Source organism: Pongo abelii, chromosome 18 (genome assembly GCF_028885655.2).
Source record: "Pongo abelii isolate AG06213 chromosome 18, NHGRI_mPonAbe1-v2.0_pri, whole genome shotgun sequence".
In the NCBI taxonomy this organism is placed as follows: Eukaryota; Metazoa; Chordata; class Mammalia; order Primates; family Hominidae; genus Pongo; species Pongo abelii.
The window spans coordinates 85,311,527-85,335,842 of NC_072003.2; the positions used below are offsets into that span (position 1 = coordinate 85,311,527).

General features: G+C 49.5%; 1 protein-coding gene across 1 annotated transcript; it reads left to right on the forward strand.

Moving 5' to 3' along the window:
- Positions 1–53: 53 nt before the first annotated feature.
- IRF8 (interferon regulatory factor 8) lies at positions 54–23,865 on the forward strand (the record flags this gene model as incomplete). The annotated part of the gene is given in 9 exon segments (NM_001133299.1): positions 54–149; positions 3,945–4,119; positions 9,898–10,081; positions 12,483–12,571; positions 14,042–14,147; positions 15,384–15,431; positions 19,666–20,052; positions 21,368–21,483; positions 22,346–23,865. Coding segments are annotated over 8 exon segments (1,281 nt in total). The 3' UTR covers positions 22,523–23,865.
- Between the last annotated feature and the right edge of the window lie 451 nt (positions 23,866–24,316).

Sequence of the window (24,316 nt, forward strand, 5' to 3'; positions counted from 1 at the left end):
TGACGCCATTGGTCGGTGTGGCCGTCGCTCTGCGCACCGCCCGTCCCCCCACTGCCCTTTTTAAGGCCGCGCGCCCGCTGGCGCATCGCCTGGAGCGCGGCAGCAAGCGTGGGAACGCGGGCGGCGAGACGGCGGCAGGGCGGCGGCAGGTAGGCACACTGGGCGGGTAGGGCGCCCGTGTCCCGCGGGGTCCGGTCCCGCGGGGTCCCCGACGCCAGGCGGGGCGTGGGGGTGGAACTACCTACCGTAATGTCCCCGGGCGCAGCTCAGTGGCCGCCCGTGTCCCTCTCTGCTTTTTGCTTATTTTCCAGCCACCGAAGTCCAATCTGAATGCCCAAGTCGTTGATTATCGTTTGCCTGTTTCCAAAGATTGGTAGATAGATGCCTTTTTAAAAATCTCATTTTTCTTTAAATCTGGTTTACATGGAAAACGTTAGGAGAGCTCATATAATGAAGGGCAATAGCAACCCCCTATCTTGAAACGCGCTCTATCATCCCACTGAAATTCTGCCACGTGGAATAATGCTTGGAGGGTCAGAATTGTGGAACTGCCCAATAACCAGTCGTTATTGAGAGTTAGTTTGTGAAGGAGGGGACAGACTGGTTCTAAAATTCTGTTTAATGACAGTCAATTAAGATTTCTGTGTCTGTCTGGAGGGCCTTTGCTTCCATCACAGCCCAGTCGTCCTTGGTGAGAGAGTCTGTATATGAGCCACAGCTCACAAAAACATTGTTTGAAAAAATTTATTTAAAGAACATTGTTTGTAAAATGAGTCCCAATACATAGGAGAGACTTTCCAAAGGTGAGATGTGTTACTTACCCAGAGCTGTGAAAGGCTTTACGGATGGAAACTAGAGACTGAATTTTCCAGAATTTTAAGAAGTCTCCCCAACCAATGGCCCCCCCACTTTCTTTTTTAAACCGAAGGTAAGAACTAGTAGTTAAAATGACAGTTCAAAGCTTGTCCTTTTGGGTTACGGCAGCTTCCTCTATGAAAAGATTTGGGAGTGATTCAGTCACTTGAGGAAGGTTGGTGCCAGAGAGAGAAATGCCTTTGGTGCTTTCTGGTCTAGTGATGGGGATATGCTAGGCCAGAGCGAGTACCCTGGGCCCTCCGAGGCGGGGGAGAGGGTGGGGTCTGCTGCTGCCAGCTCAGGTGTGACCTGTAATCTGGATTAGGTGGGCCCAGGGCAGCCTCTTATCACGTGCCTCCTGGAAAGCCTGACTGCTGGATACATTTCTAGGGCTGCAGATAGGGCTTGGCCAGTAGATTACCTCAAAATCAAGAAGAGGAAGTTATAAACATGTGATTAGACTTATTAATTTTTCCTGGCTGGGCATTTGGTGGAATTCGTTTGTTAATGTTTAATAAATCATTATGGATCGTAACTGTAATAGAATCTCAGGCTTTTGATGTTACTTAGAATCTTAGAGGAGACCACGAAGGACACTGAGACGGGGCTGCACATGTGCAGAGATCTTGTAAAGTAACCATGGCTTTTCTCTGCACCATGTGTGAAATAAGCTGCCGCTGGCATTGGGGCGCCGGCATGGGTTCCAACACAGTCTGCTGGCTGCCTTGGTATTTGCCGTGCCTCTCTGGGCCTCAGTTTTTCCTCTCTTAAATAAAGAGGGGGCTGGATTAGATGATTTCTAAAGTATTTTCCAGCTTTCAGATGCTATGACTTACTCTTCTCTTTTTCCTTTTAAAATTTCTTTTTCCTGTAAATCACCAAGACAGTTGTCCTGAACAGTTTAGAGATATGAATCCGTTAGGAATCCTGATAAGAAAGTGTTGATCCTCTTTCTAGAAAAATGCCTGTACTAACAAAATTTTGCTTTTGGTTGCAGGAGGCTCAGGAACTGTGGATTCTAGTTTAAGAAACTTGTAGCAAGGAAATCGGGAAATATCTCATTTAGTTGAAATTCTCAGACGCCAACCCCTGTGTTGTGTTCTGGCTGCCTCTGTGCAGCTCATTCCTCAATCTAGGAGAAATTTTTCTACCTTGCCCCAGGAAAGAGTTGCTAACTTGTTTTCGGGGGGGGTCTTTGGTAGTGGTGTTCCATTTCTCTTCTCAGGTACCCTCTCCCAAGTCTGTCCCTTTTTTATGATAAACACAGTGGCCTGCTTTAGAACTCTGGGTCTCTTGAGATACAGCCTCTCAACTTACAGGTGAGGAAGCCTCAGGGAGAGGTTCAAGTGACGTCACAAGGTCTGGTTAGAGAAAAGCCTTTGCCAGAGTTCAGAGTTTTCAAACCAAGGTCTAATTTGGGTGGGCGCAGTGGCTCACACCTGTAATCGCAGCACTTTAGGAGGCTGATGTGGGAGGATCACTTGAGGCCAAGAGTTCAAGACCAGACTGGGCAACATAGCGAGACCCTGTCTCTAAAATATGTATCTGGGTGTGGTGGCACATGTCTGTAGTTCCAGCTCCTCAAGAGGCTGAGGCAGGAAGATCGCTTAAGCCCAGGAGTTCCAGGCTGCTGCGAGCTATGATGGCACCACTGCACTCCTGCCTGGGTGACAGAGCAAGACCCTGTCTCTAAAGAAAAAAAATTGAACTCACCCCCTTTTAAATCCATAAACGCACAACTGAGGTTGTTGGATGGAGAATTTAAGAAATCCCACCTCCTCCTCCCTGGGACCTGGCCCTGTTTCCCATCTCACGGCCACCTGCAGGGTGGCTGGAGTTTCCAGAATGCGTACTTCTTGTGAAGAGAATATTTTGCTTTCTGGACCAGCATAGCTCTACCATATTTTGGGATGTTATGTCTTGTTACTGCTGATTGTTTCAAACTCGTTTGCCCAAAGAGGTCACATTTTAATCAGAAGAATAAAAATGCTATTTTTTTTTTTTTTTGGGTGGGCGTCTATCCAGCTGTCTTGGGGATTTCCAGCACTGTTCTTGGAAATGTTGGCTCTAAGTCGATAGGTCATGCTAGTTCTCTCTCTCTTTCTCTGTTCTGTGGGGAAGCTGTCTGCTTGGGTAAGAATGTTCTTCCAAAGGATGTCTTTGGGTGCCCTGGGATGGTTAGGTCCCTAGAGTGAGACATCTTCTGGAAGAGGAGCCCAGTGAACTTTGCCCTGTTCGGTAGCTGCAGTTTATTCCCTCACTCTTGTCCCTATCTCTCAGTTGGTCATAGGAGTTGCCCAGGAAGGAAGTTTGGATAATAATAATGACATCTGGCGTGTAAGGTCCAGGCCCTGTCTCAGTTGCTTTCTGTGTACCATCTGAATTCTCTCTACACCCAGTACCGGTAGTTTTTCGTTAGTTTCATCTGGGACTGGGTAGCTGATGCCCTGAGTTTAAATGCTGATCCAGGGTCTCCCAGCTGAGTGGTGGCGTGACTTGAATGAGATCGCAGTTCTGTCTCATTCTCAAACTCCTGCTCTTATCACTGTGAAGGAACAGCTGTTTAGATGGGCTAGCCTGAGGGCCTCCTCTTTCTCAGACGGCACAGACACTGAATTCTATCAGGGAATATGGGGCCAGCTGGGCATCCGGTAACCCAGTTGGTTCTTAGGATAATGGGCTGCTCAGTGAAGGAACCTGGTGCTGTAAAAGTGATTCCCCGTCTCCTTCCAGTCTTGCGCTAAAACTGGAGCTGTTCACTGTGGCTGTATCTGCCTGAAAGGAAAGGGCCGGTGAAAGCTGGAAGGAGCACAGCCAGCATGGTGCGAGGGGCCCGCAGGGGGCTGCTGGTGGCTGCAGGTGGCTGCAGGTTTCCCACGGAGCTTTCAGTTTGCATTCAGGGCTGTGAGGTCATGGAGGCCAGCATTGCCTTCTCATGGCAGGTGTCCCGGAGTCCCTGAATCTGTGGGTTTCCCCCAAGCCAGCACCTTTGCTGCAAACCTCTGAGTTTCCTGTTAGCAGTTTTTGGGTTGCTGTGATGAATGAGACAATATCTGTAACGTCACAGCGTGTATTTCCGTCTTTCCAAGGATGTGTGACCGGAATGGTGGTCGGCGGCTTCGACAGTGGCTGATCGAGCAGATTGACAGTAGCATGTATCCAGGACTGATTTGGGAGAATGACGAGAAGAGCATGTTCCGGATCCCTTGGAAACACGCTGGCAAGCAAGATTATAATCAGGAAGTGGATGCCTCCATTTTTAAGGTAAAGACCCCAGCTCCCTTCCCCACTGTGGGCACAGTATCTCCTTTCCCTCATGGACTGGTAGAGATGTTTAGTGACATCTTTCTCATTTACTTAAAAATTAATCCAGTTTTTTAAAAGCAAACATTGGTTCAGGAGTGCTGAATGTGTCTCAAAAATGTACATGAGCTGATTTCACATCTCTTGAATTACAGAGTCACTTTTGTGGTCGCTTGTATTCTGATGAGGAGATCGAAGGCTCTTTTCTTCCCTTTTCTGCTGCTTCCTTTTCCTGATGAGCCCAGTGGGAGAAAAGACTTCTTTGAGACCTTCACGCTAAGACCTTTCCCCACGGGCTTCCATTAGAGGCGATGCATATACCAGGGAAGGTTTCAGTCCTTGTTCTTTAAAAGCTGATACTTCTGCCTGGCATTGTAGGGCCAGCTCAGGAGGGTGAGATGCCATCTGTCATTCCTTTGGGGGCTGGGTCATGTAGGGGGTTGTGAACCTGCAGCAGATGTCTAAAAATAGTCTCACCTCCCTTGAGAGTAATCGGTTCCCCATGTGTGGAAAGACGTGATGGAGGGTTTGTTCTGTGCCAGGCCTGGCCCACGTCTTGTTTTCTGCTCACACGATCCTGTATGGTAGATGCTGTTCCCACCCTCATTCTATAGAGGCACTGAGAGGAGAAGTGACTTGTTGAGGTCTCACAGCTCTTGTATGATGGAGCCAGCATTCAGATGCAAGATGGCCCAACTGTGAACCCTTGGTCCTAACTCCAGAATAGCTGATCAACAGAGATTTCTTGCCATTACACCTAGATTAAGACAGAGGAACCAGGAATTAGGGCAGCCCAGCTCTGCAGACCAGCTGGGCCATCGAGTCCCTTGTGGGTCATCAGAGTCCTGTGTGGGCATCTCTAAGGCTCCAGATGTCCAGGTTTCACCTCTGGGAGATTCGGAGCCCTAGGTCAAGGTCAGCCTAGACTTCCATGTTTGCAAATGTGGGCACTACACGTAGTCTGAGTCCTAGCCCAGGTTATAAGCCATTGCCATGTGTGCTTATTCTCTTGCATTTGGGGGCCAGGGATGGGGAGGGGAGAGTGAGTGTGGGAGAGGGGTGAAGGGGGCTGAGTTGTTGGGGGCCAGAATCATACCTGAGACCACAAACAAGGTGTGGAGGGGGTCAAGACTGTAGGACCCCATGACAGTGCTGGACTCCCAGCCACAGATGACTGTCCCCTGACACCAGAGAACAAAAATGGCAAAAGATCACACCTTAACCCCAGAGTGGACCATAAATAGGTCAAAGGTAGCTTAAGATGCATTTTGGTCCTGCACGTCTCTGCCTGACCGATGTTTGCGGTGGGGCTGTGCATTTCAGTAATTCTGTTAAATCTGCAATTTGAGGTTGCTGATCTTCTTGAGAATCTGATGCCCATTACTGACCACTCCAAGGAATATGGGGACAAGGGGACGCTTTGCACTCACCTTCAAGGGGTCCCTTGGTGCCCCCACACTTTCCAGATTCTTTCCGATCAAGGACCCCAGGTCAGGGAGCCTCAGCACCAAGAAGTTTTGTGATGCCACTGCCTGCCTCCTCACACTTAGTGCCATTGTGGATTTCTCTCTTGTTTGATTGCAGATTTTTTTTGTTTTTTTTTGCCTTTGGCATCATGGTGAACTTCTCTTGGGAAGGACTGCAAATTTAAACAGTGCCAGAGTCCCATCCAGTTGGTTGGGAACTCTGCATTATAGATAACCCCAAAAGCCGGAATTTCTCTGCCTCGCCACTGTTGATGTCTGGGTCTGGGCAATTCTTTGTTGTAAGGGTTCCCTATGCCTGGTGGGATGTTTAGTGGCATCCCTGGCCTCTTCCCAGCAGATGCCAGTAGCATCCCCTCCCCTACTGTCACAATCAAAAATGTCTTGGACATTGCCAAATGTCTCCTGGTGGGGCAGAGTCTTCCCCTCCCCATTGAGAACCCTGATAAGAGCTGGCCACTGCCAGGATCAACAGACTTAACCAGAGGTGTTGGGTGCTGAGGGCACAGTTGCAGGTTGGACATCAGTAAAACATCTTTAAGACATGGCAGAGGGTGCTGGACTAGGCTGTGTAGCCCTGACATGTGGCTTGCTGACGGAGACTAAGCTGCTGCCTTCACCCCATTCCCTACTTCAACTTGTGCTCGGGCGGGTAATGAAATAAAGCCCCAGATTTATACATCTTATGCAATGTTCTTCATGGCCGTTTCAACAGTGTTGAGAAAAATGTGCAAGATTCCCAATGTTTCCGTTGGTTACGCAGTCGCCTGATGTGGCAATCTGAAATGAGTCTACAATCTCAGCAGGAATGGGGCCAGGAGGGAGATGCAGGTGCCCACTGGAGCAGGGAGGCCATTGGGAGGGCTACCAGTGCTGGTGGAGACATGGCGCCAGCAAGAGCCCATCAGGTGCTTCCCTGAGCTATGCTTGTTCCCATCCATCTTCTGAGAGGCCTGTCTCTGTGATGTTGGCCAGACAGATCTTTGGCTGTTGGATGAAGTCAACCTCGGTCAGATAGAGCCATCTTAGGGATTTTCCGGTTATGTAGACACTTGTTTCTTTCAACTGTTCAAAGAAAACCTTTCAACAATTTAGGAGTTAAGAAAGAAATTTATGAGTTTGGTTTCTTCCGTAATAAGTGGATAGTAAAAGAGGTCACTTATACCAGAAAATCTCTCATTGTCTGCAGGCATCATCCTGAGGCCGGCCTCGTGGTATAGATCACAGAAGAGAAATTGAAAAAACATTGAGCTCATTTTGTACCGGCCCTGAGTACACTGATGAGGCCCTGATAGCAGCTCGTTTAATTTTTAAAAAGTACTTTACCTTCTTGAAATGATGACAAGGGGGGAAAATCTAGTTAAGTGAGCGTTATGATTCATGGTCGTTCCAGGCGTTGTAACAGGCCTGAATGAGTTGAGGCTCACTTAGTAGCACAGATATTTCTCATTCAGCAGGCCTTGAAGGGAAAAATAGCATTTAATTAAAAAAATACAACACGAAACAATCATATTAAATTAGGAAGACCTCCTGGTCTGAGTTCAATGCTGTCAGCCTGAGTTGTGCGTCAACAGGAGAAATAAGTTACGGTGGAGGCTGAATGAGCCATAGTGACTGTTGCTGGCGGCGGGGGGCCTTGAAATCACTCTCTTGTCTAGTTTTTGCTCTAGCTCAAGAAGGATCTCGAGAGATCATCAAGCGAAGTTGACCTTTTAATGCTGGCTAGAGAGGCTGGGAGAGGGCCAGGTGCCTGCTGTGTCACAGAGTTCAGGGCAGCCTGCAAGCCAGGTACCCGATGGTGGCCCTGGATGCTTCCTGGCCGTGGGCCCTGCTGTGATGGACGATGTGGCCTGGCCTTGCTCGTGTGAGCTTGGCATGAACGAGTGAATATGGCAGTGCCTTGCAGGCACCGCAGTTGCGTATGTGTACCAGCTGATCACAACGTTGCCATGAAATCTGTGCATTTCAAGGCCCGTTTGGGATGTGGGTTAACTCAGTGGTTCTCAGGTGGGGGAGGGATCATGATTTACCCTCCAGGGAATACTTGGCCATGTTTGGAGCCATTTTTTGGTTGTCATAGCTAGGGGAGGGGTGCTATTGGCATCTGGTGGGTCAAGGCTAGGGATGCCGGTGAATATTCTACAATCCACAGGACCACCCCGCCACAAAGAAGGGTCCCAGCTGACATGTCAGGCTTGCCACGGTGGGGAAACCCTGATTTAAAGTAACAAAAATTTGAAACTACAGTTATTTAGTACATGGTTTGCTCTTTTATTTATTTAAAAATAAACAACAACAACAAAACCCAAATGAAAGCCTGGTCAGTGTTGCGGTTAATGAAGGAGAACGTTAAAGACCATGTACTTTAAGAAATATTTTTAGAGGGGAGTTTTACATCAGTGTCACATAAGGAAACTACCACTTATGCTCACTAACAGGAATGTTCTTCCAGTTTCTTTACCCCAGGTAGAGGTGCAACATTTTACATCAACAAAGTAGACAGCATTGGCCTTGAACAGTAAGCATTCTTGTCTTTTTTGAGAGGAAAAACAGTCTGGGCTATTTTAAAGGAGCTGTGACTCATGGGGGCATGATGGAGTTTCTGGAAGTGTGGTCTCCTGGGTAGCTAAATCCGAATTCCTGGGATACTGGCTAAAGACAGCTACCTGGGCCGGGTGTGGTGGCTCACGCCTGTAAGCCCAGCACTTTGGGAGGCTGAGGCAGGCAGATCACGAGGTCAAGAGATCAAGACCATCCTGGCCAACATGGTGAAACCTCATCTGTACTAAAAATATAAAAATTAGCTGGGTATGGTGGTGCGCACCTGTAGTCCCAGCTACTTGGGAGGCTGAGGTAGGAGGATTCGCTTCAACCTGGTAGGTGGAGGTTGCAGTGAGCCAGATTGCGCCACTGCATTCCAGACTGGCGACAGAGTGAGACTCTGTCTCAAAAAAATAAAATAAATAAAATAAATAAAAATTAAAAATTAAAAAAGACAGGTACCTAGACCCAACCTCCCTTCCCCAGTGAGAATCTTGAGGGGCAAGGCCCAGGAATCGGCATTTTCACAAGCTTCCCAGGGGCAGGGGGTTGGTATATGCATTAAGCCTGAGAACACTTGCTGTGGTGGAGAAACTGTTGGGTTGGAAGTGGGTACAGCTGGCATTTAATTCCAGACTGGGTGGCCTTGGGAAAGTTGCTTACCTCTTGGAATTGCATTTTCCTGAAGTGGGTACAGCTGGCATTTAATCCCAGACTGGGTGGCCTTGGGAAAGTTGCTTACCTCTTGGAATTGCATTTTCCTGAAGTGGGTACAGCTGGCATTTAATCCCAGACTGGGTGACCTAGCGAAAGTTACTTACCTCTTGGAACTGCATTTTCCTGAATGGGATTGGGAAGTCCCTACAGATCTCCTATCATTTTAGGCTGGAGGACACTGTCTGATTTTTCCTGAAACCGAAGATAATTCTCACTGACTGTGGTTACCTCCTAGTTGGTGTGTCTGTATTCCAATTTTGCAACCTTAAAATCTATCCGTTCACCTGTCTTATTTTTTTAAAATCTGTACTGCCCTATTCTACATTATGACTTCAAGATTTCAGCTTTGAATTTCTGGTCCTAGTTCAGATCCTAAGGCTTGGAGAAGTCAGAAAACAGATCTATTAAAAAAAACCACACACATTAAAGGGAAAATATTTCATTACATTTTAAACAGCACCTGGGGGGAAAAGTCTAGAATAAATGCAAAAATGCAAAACAAAATTTCTATTAAAAGTAACAGGGCGATGGATGACCATTTTGACTTTTTGCAAATGTTCCCTTTTCATGCTAAATTTTAGGGGTTGATCTGAAAAAGCAACAACTTGTTCTTTGTTTTGAACGCTCTGGTGAAACCATATGCAACTTCCTCTTTGTGCTGTGTAAACCTCAGGTGTCTCCAGCTCTTCAGCCAGGCAAAAGGCTAAAAGGCGCACTCCAGGGTTGGAGGAGCCTTCGGCCTGGGTTTGACTTCTGACTCAGCTGTGTGAACCTGGGGGACCCCCTCCCTGGCTTGGGTCTTTTCACATCTGGTCCCCAGATGTGAAAAGACTCAAGACATCTGATTGGGGTCTCCTTGGGTCCTGAAATTGAATGAGAGTTGATGGCCAACAAAGACTCATGGGAAGGGAAGGATGTGTGGGGTCTTGATCATGGTGACGGATATTTGTGATTGGAGACGGCCATGAATTTAATGTGCTTCTGTTTCTTTCTTTAGGCCTGGGCAGTTTTTAAAGGGAAGTTTAAAGAAGGGGACAAAGCTGAACCAGCCACTTGGAAGACGAGGTTACGCTGTGCTTTGAATAAGAGCCCAGATTTTGAGGAAGTGACGGACCGGTCCCAACTGGACATTTCCGAGCCATACAAAGTTTACCGAATTGTTCCTGAGGAAGAGCAAAAATGTAACTATCCTTTATGGGCATGAAACCTTCCAGAAGCTGCCCTGGCCTGTAGCCTTCACCACAGAACTTGGGTCTAGGGTAGACACAGGGTCTGGGGCACATAGTTTCAGTTAAACAAAGTAGTTCTCTCCTTTGCGTAAGCAGAGATTGAGATCTCTTTCCAGTGACCTCAGAGGGAAGGGCGGAGGAGATTGGGTGCAGCCCAGCCTGTGCCCCACTTGTTGCCTGACCACAGACATGTGTAGGGCCTCCCTGGACAGGAATAAGCATCCTCCAGCAGTTTCTGATGAGGAATCCTTTCATTTTCCAGCAGCTTGCAGAGGAGGCTGGGGGAAAACATGGTGGCCACAGAAGGGCTGGATCATGAGGGTTGGGAGTAAAGCTCTCAGATGAAGTTGTCAAAGATGGCACTGTGGGCTTCATTGTTGGAGATGGGATATGCCTCAATGTGTTACTAGATCCTGATTGTTATTTGGGAACTCTGGGATGTGATCATTCCTGAGGTTTCTTCCAGCTCTCAAATCCCAAGAAAGCATTTGTGACAGATTAAAGCAGGACAGGAAAAACGTGTCGCACCCTGGTCCTACATCACTAAAATAAATCCCAAAGTACTGAGCTGGGATCTGGCCTCAGAATCCTTCTCAAAGCCCTGTGCTGTGCAGCTGCTATGAATTGTAGCTGATTTACGAGATAAAACCTAATTACCAGCACTGGTTTGGAACATGATTTTAACACATTAATTTTCTTAGCCACTTGATGGGGCTTTTAGAATAACCCACTCTGGCTTTCTCCTTTTAAGCTTCTGAGTAGTCCACGAATGCCTGTAAGAAATACAAACCCCCAAAACTTCTTGGGGCTGTGCAGAAGTTTGAAGTTTGCACTCTTCCCACTGTGGGGGTGTTGACTTAGAATTTTTTAAAAAGTTAAAATTGTGATTCAAACAAATATATAGCGAATCTGTGTCAGAGAGTTGTTTAATCATCGTGAAGGAGGCAGCGTGATGGTAAAGATGGTGGACAGAGAATCCGAGGTGCTGGGGAATGTGGCCCGTGAACGAGAAAACTGAGCCAAAGCCGATGCCCGACCCGGACAGTACAATCGTGGTTTGGGGCGTTTGTAGCCTAATCGTCGGCAGTTAGCACCTAACTCTACTGAGCCTGAACCCTAATCAATACTAAATAGTAAGGCCAACAAACTGACCTTCCTTTGGAGAATCGGGTTCCCTTTAGGAGGAAACCTCTATATAATAGTCTGGGGTGGCCCTGAAAGGCTAAGCAGTCATCTTTTTGTCTCATTTCCCAGTTTTAGACAATTTTTTTAATCACCAAAAAGTAAATTGTGATTTGAAGGAATAGAGAAGTTTCTTTTGGCCCCCACTCCCAACCCCAAGATCAGTCAGGCTTGAACCGGCAGGTGACCCCAACTTGTTTATAGCATGGGGTGCAGCCAGCATCACCTGCTAGTGATGTTAAAGAAGCAGCAGGAGGTTCTCAGGGGTGAAGCAATGTAGCATTTGCATAATTGCCTGCAGGGGCCCACTCTCCTCTAACTTCAGTGGTTTGCAGGCTCCATGGTGGGCGCCCCACCTGCTCCCTACTTCCCCATCAGTAGCTTCTCAGTGAATTCTTCAATCTCTCGAGATGGAATCAAAATTCAGCCAGGAGGAAACAGTGGGTAAATTCTGTAGGTCACTGGGAATAATGAATTTTTGTAAGTGTTTGTTGGTTGTGATACGTCTTACACTGATAAACTTCATAAGGTAAGTTGTCGACTGAGGAAGCGGCATGAGAAGGGAAAGAGCAGAGGCTGGGCCAGCCTGCTCCTATGGACGCTGTGCACCTTTAGGCGGTTTGTGATTACGGCTGGTGTCCACTGGGCATCAGTGAGGGTGCTGCGGTGTGTGTGTGTGTGTGCATGGCTGTGTGCACTGATGCACATGTGTATATTTGGAAAGGCCAAAAAGAGATTTCCTGCCAACTGGCAATACAAAAAAGACCCCAACCTGCCAACACATTTTGCCAGGAAATCTTTGAGTGTTTTCAAATGCCCTGGCTTATAAATGTAACCTTCTTAAGTTAGCAAATGCTTGCTTTGAAGTATATCTGATACAGATTAATTTTGGATCTCAGAAAATAGAAGAAAGAGACCAAAGTGCTGTCTTTATCCTTTAAAAGTGTTAGCAGAAACAATCACCACCACCACCACCAACTTCTCTCTTTTGACTTTGCTGATCAGATGACTGAAGCATGGGAAAAAAATCCTGTGCCTTTCCCAAACCAGTGAAGACACTCACTAACTTAATGTTTCTTTAAACTCAGCATTTACAGAGTAGATTATGGCTTCAGCAAAGGCTGTGATGCCTCTGTGCCATGTGTCATGGTGTTTGTCTGGTTTTCTGTAGGCAAACTAGGCGTGGCAACTGCTGGCTGCGTGAATGAAGTCACAGAGATGGAGTGCGGTCGCTCTGAAATCGACGAGCTGATCAAGGAGGTAAGCAGAGGCAGCATTTCAGGGGTCTGGCCCTGCCAGGAGGAGTCTCATGTCTTCTGGCAGGGAGGGGCACCGTTCTTGCTGTATGAAGGCAGCCAGAGCCTCGGGCTCACTTAGGCAGTGGCATCTCCACCTGTGCAGATCTGGAACGGAAGGACTGGCTGGGCACCCCCTCCCGAGGCCGGCTTCTGCCAACAGGTCAACCCCTCACGCCAGATCCCTCCTTCATCCCTAGGGCTGGGCCTGAGCTGCCTGTTATGTGTCAGTGAAGTTCCTTCCAGCTCCAAACTGTTCGAACATTTTGGACAGCAGTCTTTTAAATGGCATCGTGAATTTCCTTGCCTTCCTAGCAGGCTGCAGAGAACAAAATGTAAACTTTCCTTGCTGCCTGTGCTTGTCATGATGGCATGGGTTGTTGTACCAGCTCTCATGGCTATTTGATTGCTTCCTTTATAATGTGCAGGTTTTATTCCTTAACGGATTGGAAAACTGGGTAACCAAGCATGTTCACATTGCACATAAACTCCTGATAGGCTATAAGAGAAAGCATAATCGGGGCCTCCTCAGGCAAGAACATGTGGCTTTTGTATACCCATTTCAGCTATTGGGATGCCCTTTTCTTCTGTCTTTGGCCTCTTGACTGTGCCTTTTATGGGTATTACAAGGTGGACATTTGCATGACTAAACCTCGTGCAGCCTTTGCAAAAGGTGGTGTGAGTACTGTATAAATTCTTGTTCTTAATAACATAGCAATAGTGGAATCCTTAAGAGTAGCTTGGCTGTCAGAGGATGAAGATAACAGAATGTAACCTATCTGAACGGCCTTGCTCTTCTGCAGAGGCAGCTGCCAAATGTCTGGGTGGTCTTTGGCAGCCGACTGAGTGCATTCTTGGCTTCGTGGCCCTCCACCAATGTCCTGTTTTCTGTAGAAGGCTTTTCTGCTGACTCAGCTGAGAGAGTGAGATAATCGGATTGCCACACCGGGGTCACAAGAAAAGCAATTTCAAAACATTTCATAATTGGATTTATCAGCCTCCTTTAAGGAATGGGCCAGAGATTGAACATCTGCATGTGGCTCGTTGAGTGAGATTCTTGAAAGCATGGCAGCCTTTGGCCAGCATCACCGTTCATTGGTGTCTCAGAGCTTGTCTGCGTGTCCAGGGCATTGGGGGCAACTGGATAACCTGGAACACTGGGTCTGCAACAGGCAGGTCCTGGAAAGGGCCAAGAAACTTATTAGTGGCCCCCAAAGAGCCTAGTAATTTGGCCACATGGTTTGAATGCTAAACCTGGTAGATTTAAGGCCTAGGGCCTTTCAGGTTGCAAAGTGAAGCTTGACTTTTGTCTCCTGAGATAAAGGTGACAATATGGTTTTAGTTACACATGAACTGTTCATTTTTACAAACACTGGAGCCCCAGGTGGGAGATCAGTGACTGAGCTGCCCTCCTCTCCCTCCCCTGACTGTGCAGCCTTCTGTGGACGATTACATGGGGATGATCAAAAGGAGCCCTTCCCCGCCGGAGGCCTGTCGGAGTCAGCTCCTTCCAGACTGGTGGGCGCAGCAGCCCAGCACAGGTGAGGGTGGGTGGCCCAGAATTGTCACCAGGCATGGTCTGAAGGGTTTACGGCATTCCATCAGCCAGGGATGGAGTGGGGGTGGTTGTTGCTATCATGATCCATGTCTCATTAAAGGTAGCTCAGCCCTGAGAGGTGAAGAACGATGGCCCTGGTTTCCCAACATGAGGGCAGAGCCCAGCTGTGCCTTTGGCCCTGCTCTCCACTGCTTCTCAGGAGGGCACAAGCTGCTTGTTCCCTAGGTGATGTCCATACCAGCTCTCCCCACTCTCGTGGGAAAGTCCAGGGAAGTGGATCTAGTGAACTTGTGTAAGGCCAGAGAGAAGATGCAGCTCTTGGCCACACTGGCGCCCCCTCCCTGGGTACTCCCTTAGGTCGGCCAGTCTGTTACGACATTAAGGACCCCCCCAGAACCAAAGATAGCCCAGGGCATTTGGAGGAGAGGAGAACTCAGACTAGGAATAGGAAGTTTGCTCAGAGCCCTGGATTTGAATCCCACGCTGGGAAGTTACAGATCTTGAGCCTCAGTTTATTCATCCATAAAATGGAGAAACCAGGACTTGCGCCATGGGGTCACGAGGGTTAAGTGAGGCATTCATCCTTTGATTCTCTTTTGATGAGCCACTCAGAACCCCCAGCTGCTTGAAATGCCCCCGCCCCCACCAGGCCCAGGCTTCTGCAGCCCGTGAATGTGTTTGCTTCCTCCCTCGGCGTCTTTCCCCTAGCCCTACATCCCCTGTGGGAGTCTGGGAGGTGGCAGCTGGCCCCGGATGCCTCGAAGGTTGCCAGGCCGTGGGTGTCGAGTAAGAGGCCCCTGGAAAGGTACCTCTGTCTGTGCTGCAGGAACACCTTCCGGAAAGCTAGCTTGCACCCCCTGGCTCTCCCCCAGAGATAAGCCCTGGGTAGTGGGTGTGCAGTCCAGTGGTATTCTGGGGGCAAGTGCTTGAGGTGGGAAGGAAATGTGGCCCCACAGTGTCACATTGACACATGGTCAGAAATCCCACAGCATAGAGGAAGTCCCCCCGACTTGCCACTCTGGTTTTCTGCATTTGTGAAACAATGGCTTTCTGCTCTGGTGGGGAAAAGCACTGAATTCAGCGGAAGCCTGTGCTCCCTGGAGCCTCTGGCATGCCATGAGCAGCCTTTTAAGGGACTTTTGGAGAAGGAGCGATTGGGGTGGCTCCCTGTACACCACACCTGGGTGGCTCTGAGCTTGCTTTTCTGTTTCTCCTGCAGGCGTGCCGCTGGTGACGGGGTACACCGCCTACGACTCGCACCATTCAGGTACGGGGTGGTCCGGGCTGAGCGGGGCGTGGGCACTGTTTGAAGACAAAGCCCAGATGACCCAAGCAGGGTTGCGGGGTTCCGAGGATGAGCAGCACCTGGTGTGGAAGTCTAGGCCGGGTTCCGAGGATGAACAGCACCTGGTGTGGAAGTCTAGGCCCGGTTCTGATTATGAGCAGCACCTGGTGTGGAAGTCTAGGCCGGGTTCCGAGGATGAACAGCACCTGGTGTGGAAGTCTAGGCCCGGTTCTGATTATGAGCAGCACCTGGTGTGGAGGTCTAGGCCGGGTTCTGAGGATGAGCAGGACCTGGTGTGGAAGTCTAGGCTCGGTTCTGATTATGAGCAGCACCTGGTGTGGAAGTCTAGGCCCGGTTCTGATTATGAGCAGCACCAGGTGTGGAAGTCTAGGCCGGGTTCTGAGGATGAGCAGGACCTGGTGTGGAAGTCTAGGCCGGATTCTGAGGATGAGCAGGACCTGGTGTGGAAGTCTAGGCCCGGTTCTGAGGATGAGCAGGACCTGGTGTGGAAGTCTAGGCTGGGTTCCGAGGATGAGCAGCACCTGGTGTGGAAGTCTAGGCCCGGTTCTGATTATGAGCAGCACCTGGTGTGGAAGTCGAGGCCCCGATTTCTCCTCCTCACCGTTTGGTCGGGAGCCGGCGAGTGGCCTCTTTTGAGCCTTTTCTTGGACTGGAGCAGCACGTAGACAGAGTGCTCTTTGAGGCTGTAACTGTGCAGGAGAGAGAGTGAGGGACAGGCCAGCATCCGTCCCAGTGCTGCCCCTCTTTTGGGGCTGCAGGTGGAGTGATGGAGCCTCTCAGAGAGCCTCATCTCAGGCTCCCCTGCCCACCACCTCTAGGTGGATGCAGCTGTTCCTATTTCACGGGCTCAGGAGCCCTGGTCACGTAGCTTGTGTGCTACAGAGTGGGGGCCTCCCCACGGCTGTCCCGTCCCCACGCCTGCCTGCAGTGGGCAGAGGTGGCCTTTGTGTGTAGTCTCAGCGGCTAAGGACCCTGGCTGCACTTCTGCCAGCTGCCCCTGGAACTGACGCTCAGGCGTGGTGACAGCATCTTCTGAAAAAGGAAGCTGGGGCGTCTTCCAGCATTGGCTGGTTCTGTGGGAGGCGAGCAGCTGGTCTCATCAGATGGGCTACAGCACGTTAGGGCTGGGCCTCTGGGTAGAGGAGGAAATGGGGCCAGGATAGACGTGTGCTGGCTGAGGTCCGCATGGGACAGTTTTGTGGGTGGCAGAGGTCGGTGCTCACCCAGGCAGGAGAACTATCGAGATGACAATGCCCTGTCCATGAAGTTCTTGTCTATTTCCCGGCAGCCCTTTGATCTGGGGGGTTGTTTTTGCTCCGGCTTCACAGATGAGGAGACTGAGGCTGGGAGGTTCAGGATCTCATCCAGGTCACGCAGGCCACTGGCTGGAGCCTGTTCTTGAGGCCTCCTTGTGCCCGGCAGCCGCCATGCTCACAGGAGCTCAGTTCTGGGAGGCCTGGGTCATGGGGCTAAGCCTCCGGGCTCGCCAGCCACTGGGCTGTGGCCTGGGAGTCTGCCGACCAGTGCTTTCCGGGGGCTGTGGAGTAGCCAGGCACAGAACTGAGCCATCTCGGTGAGATGCAGAGGCACAATTTGAGGAGAGCATGTCCTTGAATTAGTCCGGCAGAGTCACAGCCACTGCCTCATGCACAGAACATCCTAAACATCCTTCTAGAAGCTGTGAGCTTTGGTACCTCTGTCCAGCCCCGCCCCCACCTCTGTAAATCCATGCCTCAGTTTCCTTACCTGGAAAATGGGTATAATAATTAATAATCTACCTTACAGGGTTAAATGTGCTGGTAGGTCCCAAGCCCTGGGCACAGCACCTGGTATGTACTGTGTAGACCATAGGCTGTGGTTTATAACTTCAGGAGTCTTGTCTGTGTAGATAAGCATTTGTCCTGTTACCCAGTTTCTTTAACTGGTGCTTACCTGTGCCAAGCACAAATACAAGCTCCGATAATCCTCACAGCAGCCCAGTGAGGTGGTTGCTGTTTTTATCTCTACTTTGCTTATGAAAAGCTGAGGCACAGAGTGGGGAAGCGGCTTGCCCCAGGTCATCCAGCTGGGCAGCGGCTGCGCTGGGACCGCACGTCAGGCAGGTGGGCTGCAGGGTCTGTGCTGCGGGCGTCTTTTTTGCTGCCTCTGTGGTCAGGCCGTTCCCCAGCAAGGCTGTTCTTGCGGGTGAGTGGTTCTATAAGGGCAGGGCTGGGTTGCAGCGGGGCCCCTAGTGTTGCAGAAGACTCACCTGCCTCACCTTGGCAGCCCTTGGTGAGTTGCTTCTCACCTGTCAGGTGCAAGCCTGACAGCTGGAACCTTCTCTCAGCATAAGATGTTCTGTGGTATGTGGTCACTAAGACACTCCTGCTTAGGCGTCTCTGAAGCACTTAGCTGTTCCGGGTGAAGCTGCCAGTTTACATGACTGAGAGGTGCTGCTGGTACCAAGATAAGGCCCCGGAAATGACAGGGCAAAGGGCCAAAGGGGTGACGGAGTGGCCTGAAGCGTTTCATTCATTGGGAACAAAGTTCAAAAGTTGCTTCAGGGTAAAGGAAGGGGAGTGTGTGGAGTCCGCAGGCAGTGCAGAAGTTGCAGACTTGGCGTGGGGGGAAGATGGTGAGTGAGGAAGAGCGAGACCAGCGGGGAAGATGGTGAGCAGGGAAGAGTGAGACCAGTGCTGCCATTTCCTTCTGGGTGACCCTATCTAGGCTTCAGTTTCCTGAAGTGTCAAATCAATGAGGTGGACCAGAGCTCCTGCAGCTCTAGCTTCCTACCTTGCATGATTCTAGAACCTGCGTAACTCCAGCATGGCTGGAAGTGGAGACCGTGAACGGTGGGTTGTCAAATAATAAGGCAGGGAGCAGAGCCCAATGGGAGGGTCCAAGGAGTTCTGAGTGCCCAGCAATGTCAGCAGGGAATGCAGGTGGCCTCAGGGCCTCCCCAGATCTGGTGCCTTGCACAACTCTAGGGGGCGCTGTGGAGTTAGGCACGTCACAACTTGTGTGGCTCCACAAGGCAGCCTTGAACCGGTCTGGGATACTTAGAAGGAGCTCCAAACTCACTAAGCTCATTGCTAGCGTATGTAATTCTTTTGGTTTAAGGCGATTAAAATGCAGATACCTCCCTGCATTTACATGTTATTTGCATTCCTACCTTAGTTTAGTGTTTTCCAAACTTTGGTCACTTGAGGTCCAGTGTCACAATTGATTTTCACAGCCTGGAGTGTTATTAACATCATGTTTTTCCTCAAATCTTAATTTCTAAAACTTGTTTATTTTAAATGAGAACCCACTATCATTGCCTGTAAAGGAAGACCTGTGCCACCTGGTATAAGTAGGTGATACTATCTGGCTAGAATTGATTAAGATTGTATTTGGCTTTCATTGAATTTGTCTTGACCTCTGACAATGCCCTGAATTTGGAGCCCTAAGTTCAGTGCCATTATTCAAAAGGAAGGTTGACAGGTGTTAGGTGTTAGAGAGCTATCAGCACCAAACTGAGGCTTGCTTTTTGAAGTAATCAGAGGTTGGGAGAATATTGAAGATGGAATAATCTTGTGATTACATGTATCACCCCTCCCCCATTATTCTGTGTGTGCCACATTTGGGGAACCCCTGCTTTAGTTTGAGTGTTTTTCAGACTTTGCTGAGAACAGATTTGGATGAAGGGTTTTGCAGAGATTCTTAATCTAAAATCCAGGAAATACCAAGGGCACTGTGAATTTGTTGAGAAAAAGATTATGTCTTTATTTTCTTTAACTTCAGGTTTAAATTGAGCATTTCCTTTTGTTATGAATGTAGGCAGCCGACCACCGTGTCCTTAGCAGTGCCTATGAGACGGAGTATTGTCATAAGAAATGAGTTGTCGAAACATCGTTTGCCCTCAGCCTGACGTGTAAATTACAACAGTTACCAGACCTTCTCTAGAACTTGTATTTAAAGAGTCAATGAAGAAGTACAGAGAACACTGTTGTAGTTAATATTTTCAGTCATTGCTTTCCTTAGTCATTCTGTGTATTTATTCATGCATATAAAAATATTACTTCTACAAGCAGTACATGGATTTTCCCAGAATATCAAAGTGGTTCAAGACACACAAAGAGTTACCCATGTAGGTGTGAGACAGACTGTGCACTTGGGCAGGAGGGACCCTGTGTGTCTCCCTGCAGCACCCTCATCATGTCCCTCTTGTCCACAGCGTTCTCCCAGATGGTGATCAGCTTCTACTATGGGGGCAAGCTGGTGGGCCAGGCCACCACCACCTGCCCCGAGGGCTGCCGCCTGTCCCTGAGCCAGCCCGGGCTGCCCGGCACCAAGCTGTATGGGCCCGAGGGCCTGGAGCTGGTGCACTTCCCGTCGGCCGACGCCATCCCCAGCGAGCGACAGAGGCAGGTGACGCGGAAGCTGTTCGGGCACCTGGAGCGCGGGGTGCTGCTGCACAGCAGCCGGCAGGGCGTGTTCGTCAAGCGGCTGTGTCAGGGCCGCGTGTTCTGCAGCGGCAACGCCGTGGTGTGCAAAGGCAGGCCCAACAAGCTGGAGCGTGATGAGGTGGTCCAGGTCTTCGACACCAGCCAGTTCTTCCGAGGTCTGTACCATCGTCACCTTGCTGCCCCCACATCTTAGAGATCACGCCTCCTGTCCGTGTGCCATTTGCAGCTCAGGGTGGCCCTGTGGTCTCATGGAGGGATGTGGAGGAGGAGTGAGGGGCATGGTGCGGCAAGGAGGCTCTCCTTTGAATGGCACTCTGCCCTCTCCCACTGAGCGATCCTGGGGTGCTTCTCTGTGCCTCAACTTCCCCATGTGTACAGTGGGGGTGCAGAATCAGTAGCCTCGTCAGGTGATTGTCGGGAGGGTAAAGGAACTTAACCTCATGTACCTTGGAGTATGTTCCGAGGATGGTCCCTGAGCGCTGGCTAGAGATGCAGAGTCTGAGGCCCTGCTCCAGCCACAAGATCTGAACCTGCATCTTAGCAAGATCTCTGGGGATCTGTGTACAGGTTTTGAGACACACTGACTTTCCACACACTAAGTGCTAGGATGGCAGCTGCACACACTAAGTGCTGCCCATTAGCTTTCGTTATGCTGTGAGGAGGATGTGTAGGATCCCAGCCTGGGTGTCTCCTGGAGGGCTAGGATGGCGTCTCCCTTCTCCATGTCCCCATGCTGTCTCCTCCTCTCCTGTAGCAGCACAGCCCGAGATAGTGTCAGCTCTCAGCTGCCACCGGCCTGAGAACTCCCAGAGGAGGGGCCTGGAAGGGCAGGTGTGGTGGTATGTGTGAGCTCAGGTGCGTAAGCCCTGAGGAATCCCCCTAGTGAGGAGGAGTGAGGCCGAGGTTATCACCCCTGAGTAGGCAGAGCGGCACAGAAGGGCGTCCTGCAATGTACATTCCCGGGCCTGCCTCACATCCTCTGATTCCATGGGTCTGAGGTGGGGCCCAGGATCCTACATTTCTAATGAGCTCCCAGGGAAGGCAACTGCTGCTGTCCGCCGGCCCACTTTGAGACCCTTTCAGTTGGCTGTCAGAGATTCGGGTGAAGGCTGCAGCCCTCCCTGGGTGTCCTCAGGTGGGGGTTGCAAACTCAGTTGCCTCCAGGGGCCAGGCAGGTAAGAGCAATGCACGACTTGAGAGATAAGAGGGAGCCTTGGGTAGCTGTGCCCATGGAGAGGCTTTCAACCCAGGCGTTAAAATCCCGGCAACAACCTGGAATGGCCAAACCAACAGCTCCTTGCTTGGAATTTGGCCCAAGGGCCACCAGTTTGAGATCCCATTGTGCCCTGGCCTAAATGCTGCAGCACCCCCGCTAAGCCCCGGGCCTCCTGACCCCCCAGCCCTGCTGCTGCGGGAGTTGGAGGTCATCTCGGCCTTGCTTGCAAACACCCTCTGCCTGTGTCATTCCAGAGCTGCAGCAGTTCTATAATAGCCAGGGCCGGCTTCCCGATGGCAGGGTGGTGCTGTGCTTCGGGGAAGAGTTTCCGGATATGGCCCCCTTGCGCTCCAAACTCATTCTCGTGCAGGTAAGTATGGGCAGCTTTTTTTTTTTTTTTTTTTCTGAGATGGAGTCTTGCTCTGTTACCCAGGCTGGTGTGCAATGGCATGACCTTGGCTCACTGCAACCTCCGCCTCCCGGGTTCAAGCAGTTCTCCTGCCTCAGCCTCCCGAGTTGCTGGGACTACAGGCCCATGCCACCACGCTCAGCTAATTTTTTGTATTTTTAGTAGAGATGGGGTTTCACCATGTTGTCCAGGATGGTCTCGACCTCATGATCCACCCGCCTCGGCCTCCCAAAGTACTGGGATTACAGGCGTGAGCCACCGCACTTTGGGCAGCTTTGAGCCCTGCATCCAGGTCTCCTGGCCCCCCATGTAAGGATCAAGTTTTGGGCTGGAGAAGAGGACACAAGGACGAGTTTCCACCTGTGTAGGAGGCAGGCCTGGGCAAGACCTTCAATACGGGGGAAGCGGATTCTTGCCATCTCCGAGCCATCTTCTGGTGTCTGGGACGCGCACAATCTGTGTGTGTGTGTTTTCTCTTTTCTTTTTTAAATCTAAACCTCTTCTCCAGAAAGATTCTACCTGTTCAGTTGCCTGAAGGTCTAAGTGACAGATTAGGGCGTTGCCAGCCCTTATTTCATGTAGTCAAAGGAATGAATCTTTAATGGTAGGATTCTGGGTGCTGGCTGTCCCAGCTGGGACAGTACTGGGGAGTATGGAACAGTCTTGGCGGGAGTACTGCTTGCCCTTTCTTGGCATTCTGACTCATTCACTTGGGACTCACGTGGCACTGGGGTCATCAGAGGACCTGGTTAGGGTCAAAGACAGTGCCCACCCCCTTTGGAGCCTCCGCCTCTGCCTCTGACTTTCTGTACCTCCCATCTAGATTGAGCAGCTCTATGTCCGGCAACTGGCAGAAGAGGCTGGGAAGAGCTGTGGAGCCGGCTCTGTGATGCAGGCCCCCGAGGAGCCGTCGCCAGACCAGGTCTTCCGGATGTTTCCAGATATTTGTGCCTCACACCAGAGACCGTTTTTCAGAGAAAACCAACAGATCACCGTCTAAGTGCGTCGCTTGGGCGCCCCACCCCGGCTGCGTCCTGCATCCATCTCCCTGTTACAGTGGCCCGCATCATGATTAAAGGATGTGGATCCCTCTGTCTGGGGTGGGATGCCTTACTTTGCACTTAATTTAGTAAGGGCATTCTCGGAGGAGTAGACGTTTAATACAAAGTGGCGGCATAGCCCTGCTGAGATGTCAGTGATGGCCTGGATGCTGTAACCACAACCTGTGGCTAAAAATTTTATTTTCTACACTTTCCCCATCATTATCATTAGTTGCTATGATTCTTTCTGCATTTTCGGTTAACTATCATTTCCAAAGACTGATCATTCAATAATATTAGCAGATAGCTGCTTCGACAAAGGAATTTGGAGTTTAAAAATCAACTTGTGAAAACAAGGTTGTTTCTGTCTTTATCTTTTGTTAGAGTTATAGATTTATGATTTCATAGGCTTGATTCTATGTGAAATATCTTTTTACTTTTATGCATTTTAATAAAATTTAAAAATATTTAGATAAAAACCCCCTTTAATGAGTGCAAGAAAAACTCTTGGCTTGTTAGAAGAAAGTATATTCTTTCTAGAATTCGGTGCAGGAATATGTGTTCATATCCAGGCAAATGGGTGTGTTTTTATCTTCAGACAATGAAACCTTCTCGTCTGGGGCTTTGTTGCCTGGAAGATTAGAACTAAATTTATTTTTTTCATTTCTGTCATGAAATCATTCCAGATACCTCTTTTCTTCTTTCCAAATGGTTTTCACATGTGTTTAAAATATTTGTACTTTGAATTGTCGAATTTTCCATGTCCTTCTTTCTCCTTTGTGCCCAGCCTGAGTCAGCACCATCTCACATTCAGAACCTCCCAGTGAAAGGGCAGGAAGGGGCCTTACCTGTCAGCCTTCATTTTGAGAAGGTGGAAGGTGTTAGGGTTTGGGAGACAGTGCATCCAATCTCCCAAGTCTCATGGTGGATTTGTGACCGTGAGAGTTTCCGGTTTAAAATCTGAAAAGCCAGAGTATGCCCGTTTCCTTTTCCCAGCGCCACACCTGTGGAGGGGACAGTCAGACCCAGAGGTCCTTTAGATGTGGATGAGTTCACAGGTGAATAGAGGAGAAGACCAGAGGACGTGGCTTTTCCCTTTTGTCCAACAAAGCATTATATTTTTAAGAATGGCAGACCTGTTTGCTGAAGTGTTCATAAGGTAACAATAGACTTGAATCTCCAATTCAAATGAATGTCAAAGCACATATCTTTAATATGCTGAATGAATATTTATTTTTGTATCCATTAAAACAGTATATTGATCTCTTTTATTCTTTATTAAAATAAAATGCTCTTTTTTAAAGCTGCTGTGTACTGTATTTTTTTAGTTACTGTCAAATATGTAATTCTCACCAGATTCTAGGTTCTGTAAAGGAGGAGTTACTGCTGCAATGTGAAGTATTAATTCAGTGCACTGGACTAAAACAATATTGCAGTGGGATTTTAAGGATTTTTTTTTTTTTTTGAGTCAAAGTCTTGCTCTGTCACCCAGGCTGAAGGGCAGTAGTACGATCTTGGCTCCCTGCAACTTCCACCTCCCAGGTTCAAGCGATTCTCGTGCTTCAGCCCCCCAAGTAGCTGGGATTACAGGCATGCGCTACCACATCTGCCTAATTTTTTTTTTTTTTTTTAATTAGAGTTGTGATTTCACCATGTTGCCCAGGCTGGTCTCGAACTTCTGGCCTCAAGTGATCTGCCCCAACCTGTCCTCCGGCCTCCCAAAGTGCTGGGTTTACAGGTGTGAGCCACCTCAC